Source organism: Suncus etruscus, chromosome 5 (assembly GCF_024139225.1).
Source record: "Suncus etruscus isolate mSunEtr1 chromosome 5, mSunEtr1.pri.cur, whole genome shotgun sequence".
Classification (NCBI taxonomy): domain Eukaryota; kingdom Metazoa; phylum Chordata; class Mammalia; order Eulipotyphla; family Soricidae; genus Suncus; species Suncus etruscus.
In genome coordinates this window covers 151,206,757-151,225,174 of record NC_064852.1, presented here as the reverse complement: position 1 = coordinate 151,225,174, position 18,418 = coordinate 151,206,757, and the positions used below count along the sequence as shown (strand labels likewise).

Below are 18,418 nucleotides of genomic sequence, written 5' to 3'. Positions count from 1 at the left end.
AAAAAATAGTAACAGACTGGTATGCCTGGAGCCCAGAGTTGGTCTTATGCCAATAAACCTCGGGGGTGAGGCCTTCTTGTAATCAGGTCAAGGGTTTTTTTTTTCTTTCTGTTTTCCCCATTTTTTTTCTGGGCCTATGCAAACAACTGCGATTGCCACTGTCACACTTTTACTATTTTTTCTTTAACCCTTATTCTTTAAGAAAAACATTTTTTACTTAACTTAAAAACAAATAACTATAGTAGAATGCCTGTCTCTAATACAGGCAGGGGGTGGGGGGGCACTGGAAGGGGGGAATGTTACACTGGTGAAGGGGGGCATTCTATTTGTGACTGTAACCCAAACTATAATCATGTTACTTAAATAATTTTGTTTTTGTTTTTGTTTTTGGGCCACACCCGGTGGTGCTCAGGGGTTACTCCTGGCTGGCTGCTCAGAAATAGCTCCTGAAAAAAAAAATTAAAAAAAATAAAAAAGAAAGAAAGAAATAGCTCCTGGCAGGCACGGTGGACCATATGGGACACCGGGATTTGAACCAACAACCTTTGGTCCTGGATCGGCTGCTTGCAAGGCAAATGCCGCTGTGCTATCTCTCCAGGCCCAATAAAAAATATTTAAAAAAATAAGAAAAAAAGAATATAAATAAAAAAGGAAGAGAATAAATAAAATTTAAGAAAAAATAAAGGGGGCTGGTGAGGTGGTGCTAGAGGTAAGGTGTCTGCCTTGCAAGCGCTAGCCAAGGAAGGACCGAGGTTCGATCCCCCAGTGTCCCATATGGTCTGCCCAAGCTAGGGGCAATTTCTGAGCGCTTAGCCAGGAGTAACCCCTGAGCATCAAACCGGTGTGGCCAAAAAAAGAAAAATAGAAAGAAGGGGCCGGAGAGATAGCATGGAGGTTGGGCATTTGCCTTGCATGCAGAACAGTGGTTTGAATCCCGGCATCCCATATGGTTCCCTGAGCCTGCCAGGAGCGATTTCTGAGCTTAGAGCCAGGGGTTCCTGAGCGCTGCCAGGTGTGACTCAAAAACAAAAACGAAAAAAAAAAAAAAAAAACTTGTCATATCAAGGTGCCCCGGAACAGGAAAACAAAGACCAAATGCCAGCCATATTCTTGGTGAATGACTTAAAGAAAATGAGAGCAGGCTAAATGAGACCTCAACAGGTTGAATTGTAATTCTGTGGCCTTTTTCACCAATATGTGTCAAATCTCTGCCTTATACAGACCTTCAATGCAAAAGTCAGCTCTGCTTGCCACCATGACTCACTGCCATGGGCTGGGACCAAAGTGTGGGCATCTTTTCCCAGTTTATTGTGGGGACTTTTCAACTGCTGGTTCTTCTCTGGCCTCGGCCCCCTAATAAAGCATCTATGAAGACCCTTTCCATCATTCTGTACTCTAAGGAAGAATAAAATCCTCACAGTGACCTAGAATTGTGCCTGATGGAACGTCTAATAGACCCCTGGTACCACTTACATTGAAACCTCATGGTTAATATCCAGCTCCTTATCACACTGGCCATGTTTCCAAGATTCCACAACCACTCCAAATGTGTCAAGTTGTGCATGAAGGAGAAGTAGCAAAATAGAGCATTTCCATAGCACAGAAAGTTCTAACTGGGCAGGGATGATTTAACCTCTAAAAGACAATTAAAGACATAGTTTCCTGGGGCAGGAGAGATAGCATAGCAGGTAGGCATTTGCCTGGCACATAGACAATCCATGTTTGATGTGCATCATTCCATGTGGTCTGCCTAGCCATAGAGGAGTAATTCCTGAGCAGAAATCCAGGAGAAAGCCCTAGGCATGCCAGTTGTAGCCTCAAAACCAAAAACCAAACAAACAAACAAACAAAAATACATAGCTTCCTGATATACTTTGTTTGGTTTGCTACATTGACATTTGATTTATTTTTTTATTTGGTATTTGATTTAGAGGAGATTTTAATTTTATGTCAATATTTAGTTGCAGAAGTTTAAAAGGTTTTCTCCAAGAGAAAATACAAAATGAATCAGCAACTTTGTAAAATAGCTTGACAATTTCCTACTGTTTGGGGTTTTTTGAAGGTTGGTTTGTTTGTTTTGTTTGTTTTTGTTTGTTTGTTTTTGGTGAGGAGAATATCTAGCAGTGCTCAAGGCTTACTCCTGGCTCTGTGCTCAGTGACCACCTCTGGCAGTGCTCAGGAAAGCACATGAAGTCCTGGGAATTGAACCTGGGTTGGCCATATGCAAGACAAGTGCCTTATCTCCTGTACTACCTCTCGATCCTGTTTTTATTTTTATTTTTTATTTTATTATTATTTATTTATTTTGGTTTTTGGGTCACACCCAACAGCACTCAAGGGTTACTCCTGCTCTACGCTCAGAAATTGCTATTGGCAGGCTCAGGGGACCATATGGGATGCCGGGATTCGAACCACCGTCCTTCTGCATGCAAGGCAAACACCTTACCTCCATGCTATCTCTCCACCCCTTTATTTTTAATTTTAATTTCTTAAAAGGTAAACAGTTTTGGGGCTGGACTGGTAGCACAGTGGTAGGACTTTTGCCTTGCAAGCGGCTGACCTAGGACAGACCACAGTTCAATCCCTAGCATCCCATATGGTACCCCAAGCCAGGAGCAATTTCTTTTTTGTTTGTTTGTTTGTTTTTGTGTATTTGCCTTGAGTGTTCTTGCACCAGGTTTAATCCCTGACATCCCATATGGAACCCTGAGCAGCACCAGAAATAATTCCTGAATGTAAAGCAAGGAGTAACCCCTGAGCATCAGGAGCAATCTCAGAGTCAGAAGTAGCCCCCACGTGCCACCAGACGTGGCCCCCAATCAAAATGTAAATAAAGTAAGCAAAATTTTAAAATTTTGCTGTTGAACTGCAACTCACATTTCCCTAGGATATTGTATTATTTGTTTATTTTTAATTTGGTTTTGTCTTGTTAGTGTGTGTGTGTGTTTACTTAAATTGCCTCTAGTTAAGGCATTTCCCCCTTAACTTTTACTAAAACACTGTGATTTACCAAGTTGTGCATGATACAGTCGTTTCAGGCATTAAATGTTCCAACACAATCTCACCACCAGTGTGACCTTCCCTTCACCAGTGTCCCGAATTTCCCACCCACCACCCTAGCCTGCCCCCTTGTAGGCATCAACAAATCGACTTCCTATTGCTTGTTTCTACACAAAAACAAATGGGATGATTAAAACTTAGGTCAACACGAATCAATCTGAAATCCCTCCAGGGGCCACTGTTTTAATAAATAACGGGGGAGAGAGAGAGAGTGGGAGAGACAGCACAGCCGTAGGGCCTTTGCATAGGGTTGCACATGGTTGACCTGCGATGGACCAGGGTTCTATCAACAGCAATCCATATGGTCCCCCGAGCCTGCTGGGAGCGATTTCTGAGTGAGAGCCAGGAGTAACCCCTGAACACTGCAGAGTGTGGCCCCAAAACATACCAAAAAATGATGATGATGATAATAAATAATAATAATAATCTTTGCCAAAATAAATGCTCACACCCAGGACTCTTCAGAACTTACTTCCCTGTGCTCACTATAAATGGGGCACTGCAACAGGCCTGGAGAAGGGTTCCCCACGACCCAGCACCATGAGGGGGAGAGGATGTAGGCTGGGTCGGAAAGAGAGCACCAGGGTCTCAGCTGCAGGACTGGAGCTCACAGGAAGGCCTGGAGCCAAGGGGTTCAAGGACTAGGACTTCCAGGGGGACGTGCGGCCGCACAGCTCCGGACCCCAGCTGTCCCTCCTGCTCACCTGTTGGTTCCAGCTGTGCAGCTGGCTGTAGCGCAGCCTGCAGAGGAGAAAGCCATCCAGGTACACGGAGTAGAGCTGCGAACACCCCGCGCCCGGCCCCCCCAGGGTCAGTGGGTCCAGCAAGCAGCCTCGGCCCCCCCATCTGACCCCGGGTGGGGGGCTGCAGGGCACCCCAGAGCACGCACCACATAGCGGCCCCCCAGAGCGTCGGGCAGCTGCTGGGTCACCGGGATGCAGAAGTGCAGCTTCATGCTGGCGGCGGCCCGAGCAGGGATGCGGGCGGGAGGCGCGCTGCTCCCCAAGACTCGGACCCGAGGGGTGCGGCTGGTCCCGCCCCGACAAGTGGCTGTGTCCCCAGACCCGGGGGAGGAGCGTGTACGGTCCCGGGGGTGGGGAGAGGCTGGGGTGGGGTGGCAGTACATATTGCATATATAAAACACATATATAATAAATATAAATAGACCTTTTTATAAATTATAAATATACGTATCCCCCCCAGAGCTCCTTGAAGTGGTAGTACATATTGCATATATAAAACACATATATAATAAATATAAATAGACATTTTTATAAATTATAAATATACGTATCCCCCCCAGAGCTCCTTGAAGTGGTAGTACATATTGCATATATAAAACACATATATAATAAATATAAATAGACATTTTTATAAATTATAAATATATGTATCCCCCCCAGAGCTCCTTGAAGTGGTAGTACATATTGCATATATAAAACACATATATAATAAATATAAATAGACATTTTTATAAATTATAAATATACGTATCCCCCCCAGAGCTCCTTGAAGTGGTAGTACATATTGCATATATAAAACACATATATAATAAATATAAATAGACATTTTTATAAATTATAAATATATGTATCCCCCCCAGAGCTCCTTGAAGTGGTAGTACATATTGCATATATAAAACACATATATAATAAATATAAATAGACATTTTTATAAATTATAAATATATGTATCCCCCCCAGAGCTCCTTGAAGTGGTAGTACATATTGCATATATAAAACACATATATAATAAATATAAATAGACATTTTTATAAATTATAAATATATGTATCCCCCCCAGGGCTCCTTGAACCCGTGCAAAAATCCTCCTTGCAGGCCGGGAGCATCGGATAGTAAATATCCTTGGAGGGCTCTGGCCTTGCAAGTAATAGACCAGGTTCCATCCTCGGCCCTCGGCATCCCATATGTACCCCCACAAGGCTCCAGGAAGAATTACTGAGAGCAGAAATCCACCTCTGAGCACCGCCGAGTGAGGCCCAAGAACAAACAAGGAAACTTAAATTTTTTTTCATTAAGACACTCTCATTTGCAAAGGTCTTCGCAGTTGAATTTTAGGCAGAATCTGTCTAGTGCCCGAACCAACAGCGTTCCCATGTTCCCTTCTCCCTGCACCCCCTCCCCACACCCCCAGCCTGACCCCTGACAGGCAGTTTTCCCCCTTAGGCTGTTGTGCTTGGGAATCTCCTGCTCTCAGAGTCGCTGGTCAGGATCCCCCCCCCAGGAATCCCAGGCTTGTGGTTCTGCCCCCCACCCCACTTGAGGGCCACTTCTTGCTAGCCAGCTCCATGTTTTTTCTTCTCTGTCCTCTCTCCTATATTCTGTGATAAGGTTTATTGAATTATCCCGCCCCCTATTTACTATCTTGCATTTCCTTGTCCAGCTAGTTTATATACCACAGAGGTATGAGATCACCATTTTCTAAAAACAAGCACTTTGGGGGTGAGAGAGGCAGAGAGACAGAGAGAGGCAGAGAGACAGAGACAGAGAGAGACAGAGAGATAGAGAGACAGAGAGAGAGAGACAGAGAGAGACAGAGAGAGAGACAGAGAGACAGAGAGAGAGAGAGAGAGAGAGAGAGAGAGAGAGAGAGAGAGAGAGAGAGAGAGAGAGAGAGAGAAGTTGACACTGCCTAGTGCAAGGCTGTGGTTGCTGTAAACCCAGTTTATTCTGGCAGCACCAACAGTCCCGATATAGGGCCAATTGCAGGTTTTGCTCTGCACTTCCTGCACCCTTGAATGAAGAAATACCTTATCTTTTATATATCATATATAATTTTTAAAATTGAATCATCATGGATACTTTTACAAAGTTGTTCATGACTGAGTTTCAGTCATACAATGTCAGCACCCAACCCTGCTTTCCCCAATGCCTGCCTCTGGCAAACATTCTCCTCTCTGTCTCTTTCTCTGTCTCTCTCTCTCTCTCTTTGTCTCTCTCTGTCTCTCTCTCTCTCTCATTCTCTTTGTGTCTTTCTCTCTCTTCTTTTTAGACACTGGTTTGTAATATTCTTACTGAAGGAGTAGCATGCATATCACTTTATCTCCTCTTAGTACTCGGTTCGTGTCCAGAATGATCATTCCTAACTCTCAATGTCATAATGGTTCCTTCTCTACCTTAACACCCAAGTACAGCCAGGAGTGATTCTGATCCCTGAGCTCAGACCTCAGAGCACTGTCAGGTGTGGTTCCCAAAGCAAACCCCACTTTTCCCATAATACACTGGGCTGGAGAGATGGGACAGGGATTAAGGTGCTTGCCTTGTATGCAGTCCATCCGTCTGAGTTCAATCCTGAGCACTGCACGTGGTATCCTGAGTACTTCCAGGAGTGATTCCTGGGCACAAAAACCGGAGTAAACCCTGAGGACAGATGGGTGGAGCTCACAAATAAATCCAAAACAGCCAAGTGGATAAGCTGAGTGGGTTCTGACTAGGGATCCTCCACTCTACTTGGCCAAGTGGGCTCCGGGCTTCCAGGTGATTTGCTGGGTAATGTTCAAGATGGCAGCCCTCTTGCATCTGTTCTTGAGGTGTCTGGGTAGGGTGTTGCTGGTGGGGTAAGATAGCTAAGCCAGGATATCTGGGCTGCAACCCATACGAGGCTCACCCTGCTGCCCTTCTTGGGCTGAGCATTGTTCATGGGGAATTCCTGTTTTCTTCCCAGGAGAGGGGGTGCACTCAACACCACTCGGGTGCCTCCGCTCTGGCTTGACATTCAGCATCCACTTCCCTTGAGTGATTTGGGTGTTGCTGTGAGCAAGGAAAAGCATAAGGAGACGCGTATAGAGAAACGTAAGGAGTATCAATTCAAGGCTGCCTAGACTACTGTAATCTGTCTGTAAGCTTGGTTTTCTAGTGGCCGTAAGGGGACCACAGGAGACACTTGTGATGCTCTAACAGGCCCAAACGGGACAGGCAACAGGTGTGCCAGGGGCAATGAATCATCCCCGGGAGCACCAAATTTTGGATTTGAAAAAGCTTCATGATTTTCCAGTGCAGAGCATAAACATGTTTGTTTTTTTTTTCCTTCCAGGTCTCTGCACTGCAAATCAGGAAGTTACGAAGAACTAAGAATGACCAGCAGTATTCAGAGAACCTCTACTCACAAGGAGTAGTCTCAAACCCCTCCCCAGGAAAGGATTTGGCTGCCTGACTCAGTTGATGGTATGAGTACTTGGGAGACTGTTGTCACTTCTGCTGAATGCAGAGGACAATGCTGACAGTGTGGGCCCCAGGCTCCCCTATACTCTGTCTGTTCAAGGTAGCTATGGTCAGTCTGCCCTGGAACTCAGGATTAAAGTGCTCCCAAGCCAGGAGCGACTTCTGAACGCATAGCCAGGAGTAACCCCTGAGCGTTACTGGGTGTGGCCCAAAAAACCCAAAACAAACAAAACCCCAAAAAATACAAACAAAAAGAAAACAACAAAGTGCTTCCCTGGTGTCATATAGGCCTCATGGCCCTCCTTAAAGACCCTCAGCGCTCCACTTCCCCCTACCCCTGCTCCACTCACTCTTCATAGACCCCCTCCTTCGCCTATACTTCCTGATGTGAACCCCCAGCTCCCACATCTATCAGGTCCTGATAGGTTCTGGTAGTGTACCCCTGCTTCTCAGAGAAATCAAGGAGTCTCCCAGCCTCACTTTGGACTCAAGCAGAAAATGCTAAGGAGAGGGGGATAGGAATTTTCCAAGAGACCACTTCCCCAAAACTCAGACTGACTCAACACAAGCAAGACACTGGGCACAGCCCAAGGAGCTCCCAAACCATGCAGCTTTCAACAAAGGTTGAAACCATCAACATCAGAAAGGTCAGATCACAGAGCCTTTTCTGCCTCCGCCTGCCTGATTTATTGACAGCTGCATGTATGTGGCTTTAGTTGTGACTATGCCTGAGCTTGGGACTGCCTGGATCACCAACACTGCAGGACATTCAGAGATCCAAATGGGGGTAGACAGTACCCCCATACACAGGGGGATCACCTGGGAGAACTTAAGTTTCATTTTTATTTTGTTTTCTTTGGGGAACTGACTATGTACCCTGTGGCTGATCAGCTTGTAGGAATCCAGCTGATATTATGATGCATTTTCAGCTGAGCTAGACAGGCATGAAAATAATTTGTCTAAGAAGACTTAATTTTTTTTTTTATTTTGGTTTTTCGGATGATGCTCAGAGGTTACTCCTGGCTATGAGCTCAGAAATCGCTCCTGGCTTGGGGAATCAGATGGGATGCCGGGGGATCGAACCGCAGACTGTTCTAGGCTAATGCATGCAAGGCAGATGCCTTACAGCTTGCACCACTGTTCCAGCCCCAAGATTTTTTTTAAATGATCCACCCAGGGGATTCTCAGGGCTTATTCCTGGCTCTGTGCTCAGGGGTCACTCCTGGTGAATTTAGGGAAGCCTATGCAATTTTAGGGATTGAACCAGGGTCTGCTATGGACAAGCCCTTAAGCCCTGTGCTATCATCTCTTTGGCTCTCAAGACTTCAGAGTCCCCCCACCCCAAAAAAATTCAGAGTCCCATGTAGATTAAAGCAATGGCTAGTATGAAAGAGCTGAAGAAGACTTGGGTGGACAGGGGTGTCACTGTTCTTTTCATTCAGGTATTGGGGAGTGGGAATAACAGGAGCGTTCTGGAATGATACCCTGCTTAGCTCTGAGATAAATCCCATGTCCATAGGAACCTTCTTCCCTGTGGACTTGCCCCCTACACACCCACACACCCGTCCATGAGTCGCCCCTGGATTAGAATGGGCTACAAGACTATCACACTGGGACCCTGAGAAGTGTTAGCAGGAAACTGCCTATGTTATAAAGAGCTTATCTAGGGCCGGAGAGATAGCATGGAGGTAAGACATTTGCTTTTCATGCAGAAGGACGGTGGTTCGAATCTCGGCATCCCATATGGTCCCCTGTGCCTGCCAGCAGCGATTTCTGAGCCTTAGAGCCAGGAGTAACTCCTGAGCACTGCCAGGTGTGACCCAAAAACCAATGAAAGAGCTCATCTGGGGGTAATGGATGGGGGAAGGAATGTAGAAATCCAGAGTCAAAATTAGAAGGGGGTCTCAGATGAACTGGTGGTGTTAAAAAAAAAAGACAGAACTAGAGGCCAGAGAGATAGCATAGTGGTGGGCGTTTGCCTTGCAAGCGGCCGACTCAGGATGGACCTGGGTTCAATTCCCAGCATCCCACATGGTCCCCAAGCTTGCCTGGAGGGATTTCTCTCTCTCTCTCTCTCTCTCTCTCTCTCTCTCTCTCTCTCTCTCTCTCTCTCTCTCTCTCTCTCTCTCTCTCTCTCTCTCTCTGTTGTTGTTTTTGGGTCACACTGGTGGCCCTCAGGGGTTACTCCTGGCTCTGCATTCAGAAATTGCTCCTGGGGGGCCAGAGAGATAGCATGAAGGTAAGGTGTTTGCCTTGCATGGAGAAGGTCAGTGGTTCGAATCCAGGCATCCCATATGGTCCCCCGAGCCTACCAGGAGCAATTTCTGAGCATAGAGCCAGGAGTAACCCCTGAGTGCTGCCGGGTGTGACCCCCCCCCCCAAAAAAAAAAAGAAATTGCTCCTGGCAGGCTCAGGGGACCAACCATATGGGATATGGGATGCAGGGATTCAAACCACTGTCTGTCCTGAATTGGCTGCATGCAAGGCAAACGCCCTACCACAATGCTATCTCTCTGGCCCTGCCAGAAGGGATTTCTGAATGCAGAGCCAGGAATAACCCCTGGGCACCACCAGGTTTGACCCAATATCCCCCCCCCCCAAATAAAAGGGAATCTAACTAAATATCCCAGCCAGAGTCAACAACAATAAAATCATGAAACCCAAACTGGAACAACCAAACTTAAAATGGTGCCTGTTATGAAGGCAGGCTGGGGTGGTGGGTGGTGGCATGGGAAGATTGGTGGACGGAGGTTGACTCTGGTGCTGGTGATAGGATTGGTGTTATAACATTCTATGTCTAAAACTACTACGAATACATTTTTAAATCACAATGGTTTAAATTAAAAAAAAAATTTTTTTTTTTGGTTTTTGGGTCACACCCGGCATTGCTCAGGGGTTACTCCTGGCTGTCTGCTCAGAAATAGCTCCTGGCAGGCACGGGGGACCATATGGGACACCGGGATTCGAACCAACCACCTTTGGTCCTGGATCGGCTGCTTGCAAGGCAAACGCCGCTGTGCTATCTCTCCGGGCCCTAAAAAAATTTTTTTAAAGTGTGGCTAGAGTGATAGTACAGTTGGGAGGGTGGTTGCCTTACATTGGTCAATCTTGATTTAATCCCCATCATCCTATAATGTCCCCTGAGTCCCCCAGGAGTGATCCCTGAAAATAGCCAGTTGTAGCCCAAAACACACACACACAGTAGAAACCAAATTTGTACCAGAAGCATGTCCTAGGTATACCCCCAAAACATAAACAATAGTCACTACTTTGAGTCTTGGGGTGGGAGGAAGCTTTTGAACTGACCTCTCTCTCTCTCTCTCTCTCTCTCTCTCTCTCTCTCTCTCTCTCTCTCTCTCTCTCTCTCTCTCTCTCTTATCGGTCCTGGTTTGGGGAACCATTTGGGACACTGGGGAATCGAACAGCAGTCCATCCTAGGCTAGCATGTGCAAGGCAGATGCCCTTCCACTTGCGCCACCGCTCAGGCCCCTGAACTGTCTTCTCTTTTATCTGTATTTTCCACCATGATTGGGAAGCACTTTTGTAAGAAAACTTGCAAGCAATACACACACACACACACACACACACACACACACACACACACACACGATCAAATTTTTCTGCTATGCAATTGCTACCTTTATACAGAAAAGCAAAAAACCTACCTGTGGCCAATAAAGATAAGCATCATCTGCAAACAGGAAAAAAAAAGAAAAGAAAAGAAAAAACTCAGTCCTGCATCATCATTAGGTGATTTTGTTCTCGTGGGAACATACACAAACCAACCCAGGTGATGTCGCCTACCCCCAACCTGGTCTGAATCCAGGAGCTCCCAATTGTGTGTGGTCTGTCTTTAGCATGTTTTTCTCTGTTTTGTCTTGATAGACCCTTAGCATGTTTCTGGTTTGGCCTTCTGATCCAGATTTTGGCTTAATAATTTTAATATATGGGGCCAGAGCAATAGCACAGTGGGTAAGGCTTTTGCCTTGCATGAGGCGGATTTGAGTTTGATCTCTGGCATCCCACATGGTCCCAAAACCTGCCAAGAGCGATTTGTGAGTGCAGAGCCAGGAGTATCCCCTGAGTATGGCCCAAAAACAAACAAACAAAAAGAACTTTTATATTTTTAATAGTCTGGATAACAAGGTAGCAATAATGTTCAAGTTTATGGTATTAGTATATAATACTAATGCCCCAAGTCCCCACACTCACAACTATACTAGTGTTATCCCTAGCCCATCTTATAATTTCCTCCATTGCTTGGTGATTGGTTTTGTAACCCAAGGCCAAGGGTTTGTCATTGTTGTATACTGTCTCTTGCCTGGTTTTGTCCTATATAACAAATGAGAAAGATCATCTAGTATTCTTCTTCCTCTGACTTATTTCATTTAACTCCAGTTTCATATTGCAGCAAACCATAATATTTTATTATTCTTACAGTTGTATAGTATTCTATTAAGTGCATATATCACATTTGTCTTCAAAATTTATTAATTTGTCTTTGGGCATTTGAATTGTTTCTATTTCTGGGTGTGGAGATATTAGCTGGCAATGTCACATTAAAACCCACTTTTTTTTAGTAAGACACCATAATTTACAATGTTCTTCATAGTTGAGTTTTAGGCTTACTAAATTTCTGTCCCAATCCCAGTCCTACTACAGTGGAGCTTTATGTTTGTTTTAAGAAATATTTTGAACTATTACAAATAACTCCTTGAAAACTGGAAGCCTATGATGATCTCTGAGACATATCTCTGTATTTTATGATAAAAAGGGGAAATGGGGCCAGAGTGGCTGACATGAATTCAACCCCTGAAACCCCATATAGTCCCCTGAGTACTGCCAAGAGTGATCCCTGATCATAGAGAGCCAGGAGTAGGTCCAGAGCACCACTGGGTGTGACCAAAATAATAATAATGAATAATAACAAACAGGGACAATATCTCTTTTCTTAATGGAATAATCCTAAAGAACCCTACCATTCCTATTCAAAGATGCGAGGTTTCTACAGATGTTCCCTAAAAGCTAGGATTACCCCACTAGTCTCTTCATCTGTTGCAAGCACACACAACTGGCATTCCTTGCCACTTGTACCTTCTTTATTGAAAGTCTCTTTCTCATCTCTGTTTTTCTCCCTATCTCTGTCTCTGTTTTTCTCTCTGTATCTCTGTCTCTGTCTCTGTCTCTCTGTCTCTGTTTCTGTCTCTGTTTCTCTCTCTCTGTTTCTCTCTCTCTGTTTCTCTCTCTCTGTTTCTCTCTTTGTTTCTCTCTCTCTGTTTCTCTCTCTCTGTTTCTCTCTCTCTGTTTCTCTCTCTGTTTCTCTCTCTGTTTCTCTCTCTCTCTCTCTCTCTCTCTCTCTCTCTCTCTCTCTCTCTCTCTCTCTCTCTCTCTCTCTCTCTGATTTTGGGCCATACCAAGCAGTTCTCAGGGCTTTTTCCTGGCTCTGTGCTCTGCTGGGGCTCAGGGAACTGTATATGAACCTGGGATTGAACCTCCATTAGGAGAACCAAGATAGTACAGTGAGTAAGGTGCTGGCCTGGCACACAGCCAACCCTGATTCCTAGGTTGCGAGTATGCAAGGTAACACCTTCCCACTGTACTATCTCCAATTCCAGGAAACCTTTCTCTCAAGATCTTGTTGCCCGAATATTGCTGCAGGTAACTAGGATAAACACAGCAGCCAAGAAGAACATGCTGGGATCCTTCCCATCGACAGTCTTTTCTCACGCTTCAGTTCTGGTTAAATAAACCTGAACTTGAGAGCAATCTGCTTGTCTGCATCTCTGGTCAGGAAGTTACTGGCGCAAAGTCAATGCAGGTTGCAGCCCCAGCTGGTTCAGCAGGGTGAACTGGCCTGGGCTCCACAGAGAGCAAAGGTCTCTCAAAAGTCTTGCAGCATCAATGACGTCCTAGTGTCTTTGCAGAGCTATGACTTCTTTCTATAGTTTGGATATTAACTCCTTGTCAGCTGGGTGGAGTCTGAACATTTCCTCCTGTTCAATGAGGGGTAGGTTCACTTGCACAATGGTTTCTTCTAGCTGTGAAGAGCCTATTTAGTTTGATACTCTTCCATTTTTGTTGTTGTTGTTGTTGTGCTTATTTTTGTTTCTTTTGCTATTGGACTCAAGTGTCCCCCAAATCGAAGTCAAAATGTCACAGAATATTTCACCTACATTTTCTTTTAGACTTAGATTTTGCATCCAAGTTTTTATACAGAACTAATTCTTGTGTGTGTTGTAAGATTGTGGTGTAATTTCTTTCTTTTGTCTTGTGGCTTTCCAATTTTCGATACATCATTTGTTGAAATTTTTCTGCATTAGGCACTAAAACTTGGCCATAAATTAACACCCCCTCGCTCACATGTGTGGGTTTACTTCTAGGTTTTCAAGTCTAGTACATTGATCTTATCCATTTTGATCCAATACCATTCTGTTTTGATCATTGTAACTTTGTACAGTAATCTTGAATCTGGGTTACCTCCATTCTTTTTTTCCCCTCGGTCTTGTGATTATTTGGAGTTCTTTGCAGTTCTTCTTGAATGCAGGGAAGAATTTACTTTTTTCCCCTTCATTTTATAGACTTTCTACCTAGGATGAATGGCATACACAGCAGTCCTATAGTCCAAGGCACCAGTGGCGGTGGCAGGGCCCAACCCCAGAGATAATTCTGCAAGGGGTGACCCATTCTTCCCCCCAGTCTCTCCTCCTCAACAGTCTGCATGACACCTGGATAAACTTTTTTTTTTTTTTTTGGTATTTGGGCCACACCCGGCGGTGCTCAGGGGTTACTCCTGGCTGTCTGCTCAGAAATAGCTCCTGCCAGGCACGGGGGACCATATGGGACACCGGGATTTGAACCAACCACCTTTGGTCCTGGATCGGCTGCATGCAAGGCAAACGCCGCTGTGCTATCTCTCTGGGCCCGATAAAGTATTTTCTATGAGGAATGAATATAAAATATTACCTAGTGGGTTGAGGTGTTAGCTTCCAATTGTTTAGGGGCAAGTGGTAGAAATGATTGAAGAGCCCGCAGACAGTGTGAATTGAAAGAAGTATACTTAGAGTCAGGCTTTCTCAAAGAACTCTTTACCCACTTCTTCATAACTGCTGATAAGCGGGGTCTGGAAATATAGCACAGCGATAGGTCATTTGCCTGGCATGCAGCTGATCCAGGATGGGACAGTGGTTCAAATCCCGGCATCCCATATGGTCCCCTGAGCCTGCCAAGAGCAATTTCTGAGAGCAGAGCCAGGAGTAACCCCTGGGCGTGACCAAAAATAAATAAATAAATAACTACTAATAAGTTTTCTGCGTTTACCTAAATCAAGTAGAAAAACAACACACTTTTCTTCCTTTACCTCCCTGGCTTTCATGTTATGTTTCTCACCCTAGAGATTAGATTCAGCTCATTGGCCATAGTTTAAACATGCATGGGAAGAAGAGAAGCTGATTGGTCAATTTTGCCTTGTCCAATCAGCTATACTCAAGGAACTTGGCCATAATATAGGAACATGGGGGTGAGTGGCACTAGGAGGAATAGGCCAGATCCATGAGAAAAATAAAATAGAGCTATTTCTTCATAGACTTTCTGATCTCCTGGAACACAGTATCCTCTACTTCATCCCTTTTTTTTCCTTCTGCAAAATATTGGCCCCATTTCTATTGTCATTGTGGCATAACAACAAACCAAAATGTCAGAAACCAAAATAATTATAATTCAAACAAACAAATGGAAAGGAATTGAAAGACCAGTGAGGTAGTACAGTGAATAAAGCACTTGTCTTGCATGTGGTCATCCTGGGTTCGATATCCAGCACCACATATGATCACCTGAGAGATGCATGATCCCTGAGGGCAGAGCTAAGAATAATGAATCCCTAAGCATCACCAGGGATTACAAAAAATAAAGGGAAAATGGGGGACTGCATGTTCTTTTGAGCAGGAATATAGACGGTACCTATATGCTGGCATAGGGATCAAAGAAATGATCTGAGGTCTCCAGGTCTTTTCTTTCCTCTCCCGCTACCTCTGTGTGTCTTCCTCTAGCTTGGTGCCTGAAGCTGGGAGTGTTGACCCCTGGCAGATCAAACAGCGCAGATCAAACTTCAGTGCAGGGAGTAGGAAAGCAACAGCACCCCCTAGAGAACATCTTGAACATTTGTAGGGTTGTTTTTGTTGGGGAAAGGGTAATTTGTTTTGTTTTAAGTTTTTAAACTTGGTAATGCTCAGGGGTCACTCCTAGTGGTGCTCAGGGGACCATATGGAATGTCGAGGATTGAATCCGGGGCTGCCATGTGCAAGGCAAACAGGCAAATGCCCTACTCTGGACCCCTGTAAGACTGAATTTGAGCTGTCACAATTCCAGTTAAGTACTACTACCTACCACTTTAGGGGTGGAGAGATAGCATAAAGGTAAGGCTTTTGCCTTGCATGCAGAAGGTCCGTGGTTCGAATCCCGGTATCCCATATGGTCCCCCAAGCCTGCCAGGAGCGATTTCTGAGCATAGAGTCAGGAATAACCACTTGTAGCTAAAGTGGTAGCTTAAGGCTGGATGTTCTGCAAAACTCATTAGAGAATGACCTTGTGTCCCATAAAAATTTTTGTGTATGCCACAGGACTGGAGAGATAGTACAGCAGCAGGGTGTTTGCCTTGCACACAGAAGGATGATGGTTTGAATCCCGGTATCCCATATGGTTCCCCCAAGCCTGCCGGGAGCGATTTCTGACTGTAGAGTCAGGAGTAACCTGAGTGCTACCGGGTATGACCCCCCCAAAAATTGTATATGCCACTAGACCTTCCCATCGCCTAGTTATGATGAACTAAATCTATCTTTAACTACATTATTAGGTATATGTGTGCACTTACAAAGTTTCACTCTTCAGGTTATAAATTTGAGAGATTTTGGTTTTCAAATGTACAACATAATGACAAATAATGGTGTGTATTAAAGAGTGTAAAATAAATATACACCAATAAATTCGATTATAGTTCTGTTATCACACACATAAGCAACTTTTTTTCTTGTCATAATTTTTAAGGTTTAATCTCTTAGCCACTTTCCAATATATAGACAATATTAACCCTGGTTAATGCATTACATTACCTTGGTACATTGCTGGGGTACATTACATGCTGAGGATTTATTTTATGAGTGGGCATTTATATCTTTGAACCCCTTTCACCCATTTCACTCACCAGCCCTCTAAACTCTGAGTATGGTGTGTGTGGTTTATTGTTAGGATGGTAGGGAGCATATTTAGGTTGCATTTTGTTTGTATTAATTATTAAGTATAGAGTCCTAGAGTGGTGAAGGGCTGTGAGGCCTTTCTCTGCTTAGCCAGGAGACTGCAGCCCCTGAATTCAGCCCACAGTTGTAGTAGCAGGGTGATGACAAAGAAATGATCCAGAGGCAGTCAGTTTAAGTTTCAGAAGACATCCAGCTTTATTACAAGGCCTCAATTGCCAAGTGCTTTTTTCACATGGCCTCTAAGCTAAGCAGCCTCTTTCCTGCTGCTCAGCATCCATCTTATGTCTCCTTTCTCTCTCCTCCCCCTAGGAAACCCCTTCCTTAATTACCAACCACAGACCCCTCCCAGCTGTGGGTGAGTCTCACCATCCAGGTGAGATTAGCATATGGCATTGGGGAGGGGTAACAGCATTTAAAAGTAAGATCAGCCTTTTTCGAGTCTTCCCTTCCAAGGCGATCAAGAAAAGAAGGAACAATGGGCGAGCCAAAAAGAGACATGAGCAGCCAATTCACTGCACCAACTATGCCCGGTTTGTGCCCAAGAACAAAGCTATTAAGAAGTTTGTCAGGGGCCAGAGAGATAGCCTGCAGGTAAGGCATCTGCCTTCCATGCGGAAGGACGGTGGTTCGAATCCTGGCATCCCATGTGGTTCCCCTGTACCTGCCAGGGGGTGATTTCTGAGTGTAGAACAAGAGAACAAGGAGGAACCCCTGAGCGCTGCGAGGTGTGACCCAAAAACCAAAAACCAAAAACCAAAAAAAAAAAAAAAAAAAAAAAAGAAGTTTGTCATTGGAAACATCATAGAGGCCACTGCCATAAGGGACATTTCTGAAGTGAGCGTCTTCAATGCTTATGTACTTCCCAAACTGTATGTGAAGTTACTCTATTGTGTGAGTTGTGCAACTCAAAGCAAGGTAGTAAAGAATCGCTCTCTTGACGCCTGCCAGGATCAAACACCTCCACGGAGGTTCAGACCTGTGATTGCTGCCCCAACACCTCCACCAAAACCTATGCAAAGCAGCTAAAAACATTAAGAATCAAAGACAAAGTCCTCTGAGGGGATATAAAATGGAAATTCATACTTTAAAAAAAAAAATGAGACCATTCGGCATTTGTCTTTTTGTCAGACATCATGCAGCCTCATGCCCTCAAGGTCCACCCCTTTAGACCCAGTGGCACAGTTTCATATTCCTACAGCAAAATAATATCTCCCTGTGTATGATTGTGTATTGGGAAATATAACTTTATTTCACTACTCACCCCTCAACCATTGCCCCTCATCCTTTCTTTATCCCTTGACATGACCACCATATTTTTCAGTTATTCAGTATCTGAGTCATTGTTAAGATTTTAAGTTAATTTGCTAATATATGTTCTGCATTTGAGCATTTCAAACATCTTAGCAATTTGAATTCTTCCCCTTGCTAAGCACAGAAGATCTGTTTACTTGTGCTTTGCATTTCTTTCATTAGCATCTTAATGTTTTCTGTTATGGGTCTTTCTTTTCCTTAGTTAGATTTATTCCTAGGTATTTTATTTTAGTTGTTTTATTTTCTTGGAGCAGGAGCGAAAGCACAGTAGTAGGGTATTTGCCTTGCGCATGGCTGACCCAGGCCTGAGCTAGGTTCGGTTCCCAGCAACCCACATGGTCCCTTGAGCCTGTCAGGAGTGATTTCTGAGAAAAACAAAGTAATGATTCTTTGTATGTTGAATTTGTATCCTGAAACTTTATTTTTGGCAAGTTCTTAGTATAGTCTACATACAAAAATTCTATTCTCTATACTTGCAAGTTGTGGCAATCTTCATTCCTTCCTTTCCAATCTAGATGACGTTTCAATTTCTTGTCCAGTTACCCTGGCTAAGACTTCTAGTATAATGTTGAGTAAAAGAAGCAAAGGTGGTCATTCTATCTTGTATATAATTTTAGA

At 44.4% G+C, this 18,418-nt stretch overlaps 2 protein-coding genes across 2 annotated transcripts in view; one reads left to right on the top strand and one right to left on the bottom strand.

The window, feature by feature from the left end:
* SNX31 (sorting nexin 31) overlaps window positions 1-4,015 on the bottom strand; it is a 46,695-nt gene extending 42,680 nt beyond the window's left edge. The window contains exons 1-2 of the mRNA XM_049772953.1: window positions 3,950-4,015; window positions 3,765-3,839 (exon numbers count right to left, since the gene is read on the bottom strand). Coding sequence (XP_049628910.1) covers window positions 3,765-3,839; window positions 3,950-4,015 — 141 coding nt within the window. The remainder of the gene's footprint in view (window positions 1-3,764; window positions 3,840-3,949) is intronic.
* LOC126008724 (40S ribosomal protein S26-like) lies at window positions 4,014-17,515 on the top strand. Its single transcript, XM_049772952.1, has 3 exons — window positions 4,014-4,139; window positions 16,943-17,053; window positions 17,273-17,515. The coding sequence occupies exons 1-3, from the start codon at window positions 4,014-4,016 to the stop codon at window positions 17,513-17,515; spliced, it is 480 nt and encodes a 159-aa protein (XP_049628909.1).
* Window positions 17,516-18,418: the final 903 nt, after the last annotated feature.

What these genes read in the sequence shown, in the direction of transcription:
- LOC126008724 (XM_049772952.1), top strand. Translation starts at nt 4,014, where the DNA reads ATGCTGGCGGCGGCCCGAGCAGGGATGCGGGCGGGAGGCGCGCTGCTC. An exon ending in CAGACCCGGGGGAGGAGCGT is followed by an intron (nt 4,140 to 16,942) that starts GTACGGTCCCGG and finishes TTCCCTTCCAAG; the next exon opens with GCGATCAAGAAAAGAAGGAA. An exon ending in ACAAAGCTATTAAGAAGTTT is followed by an intron (nt 17,054 to 17,272) that starts GTCAGGGGCCAG and finishes AAAAAAAAGAAG; the next exon opens with TTTGTCATTGGAAACATCAT.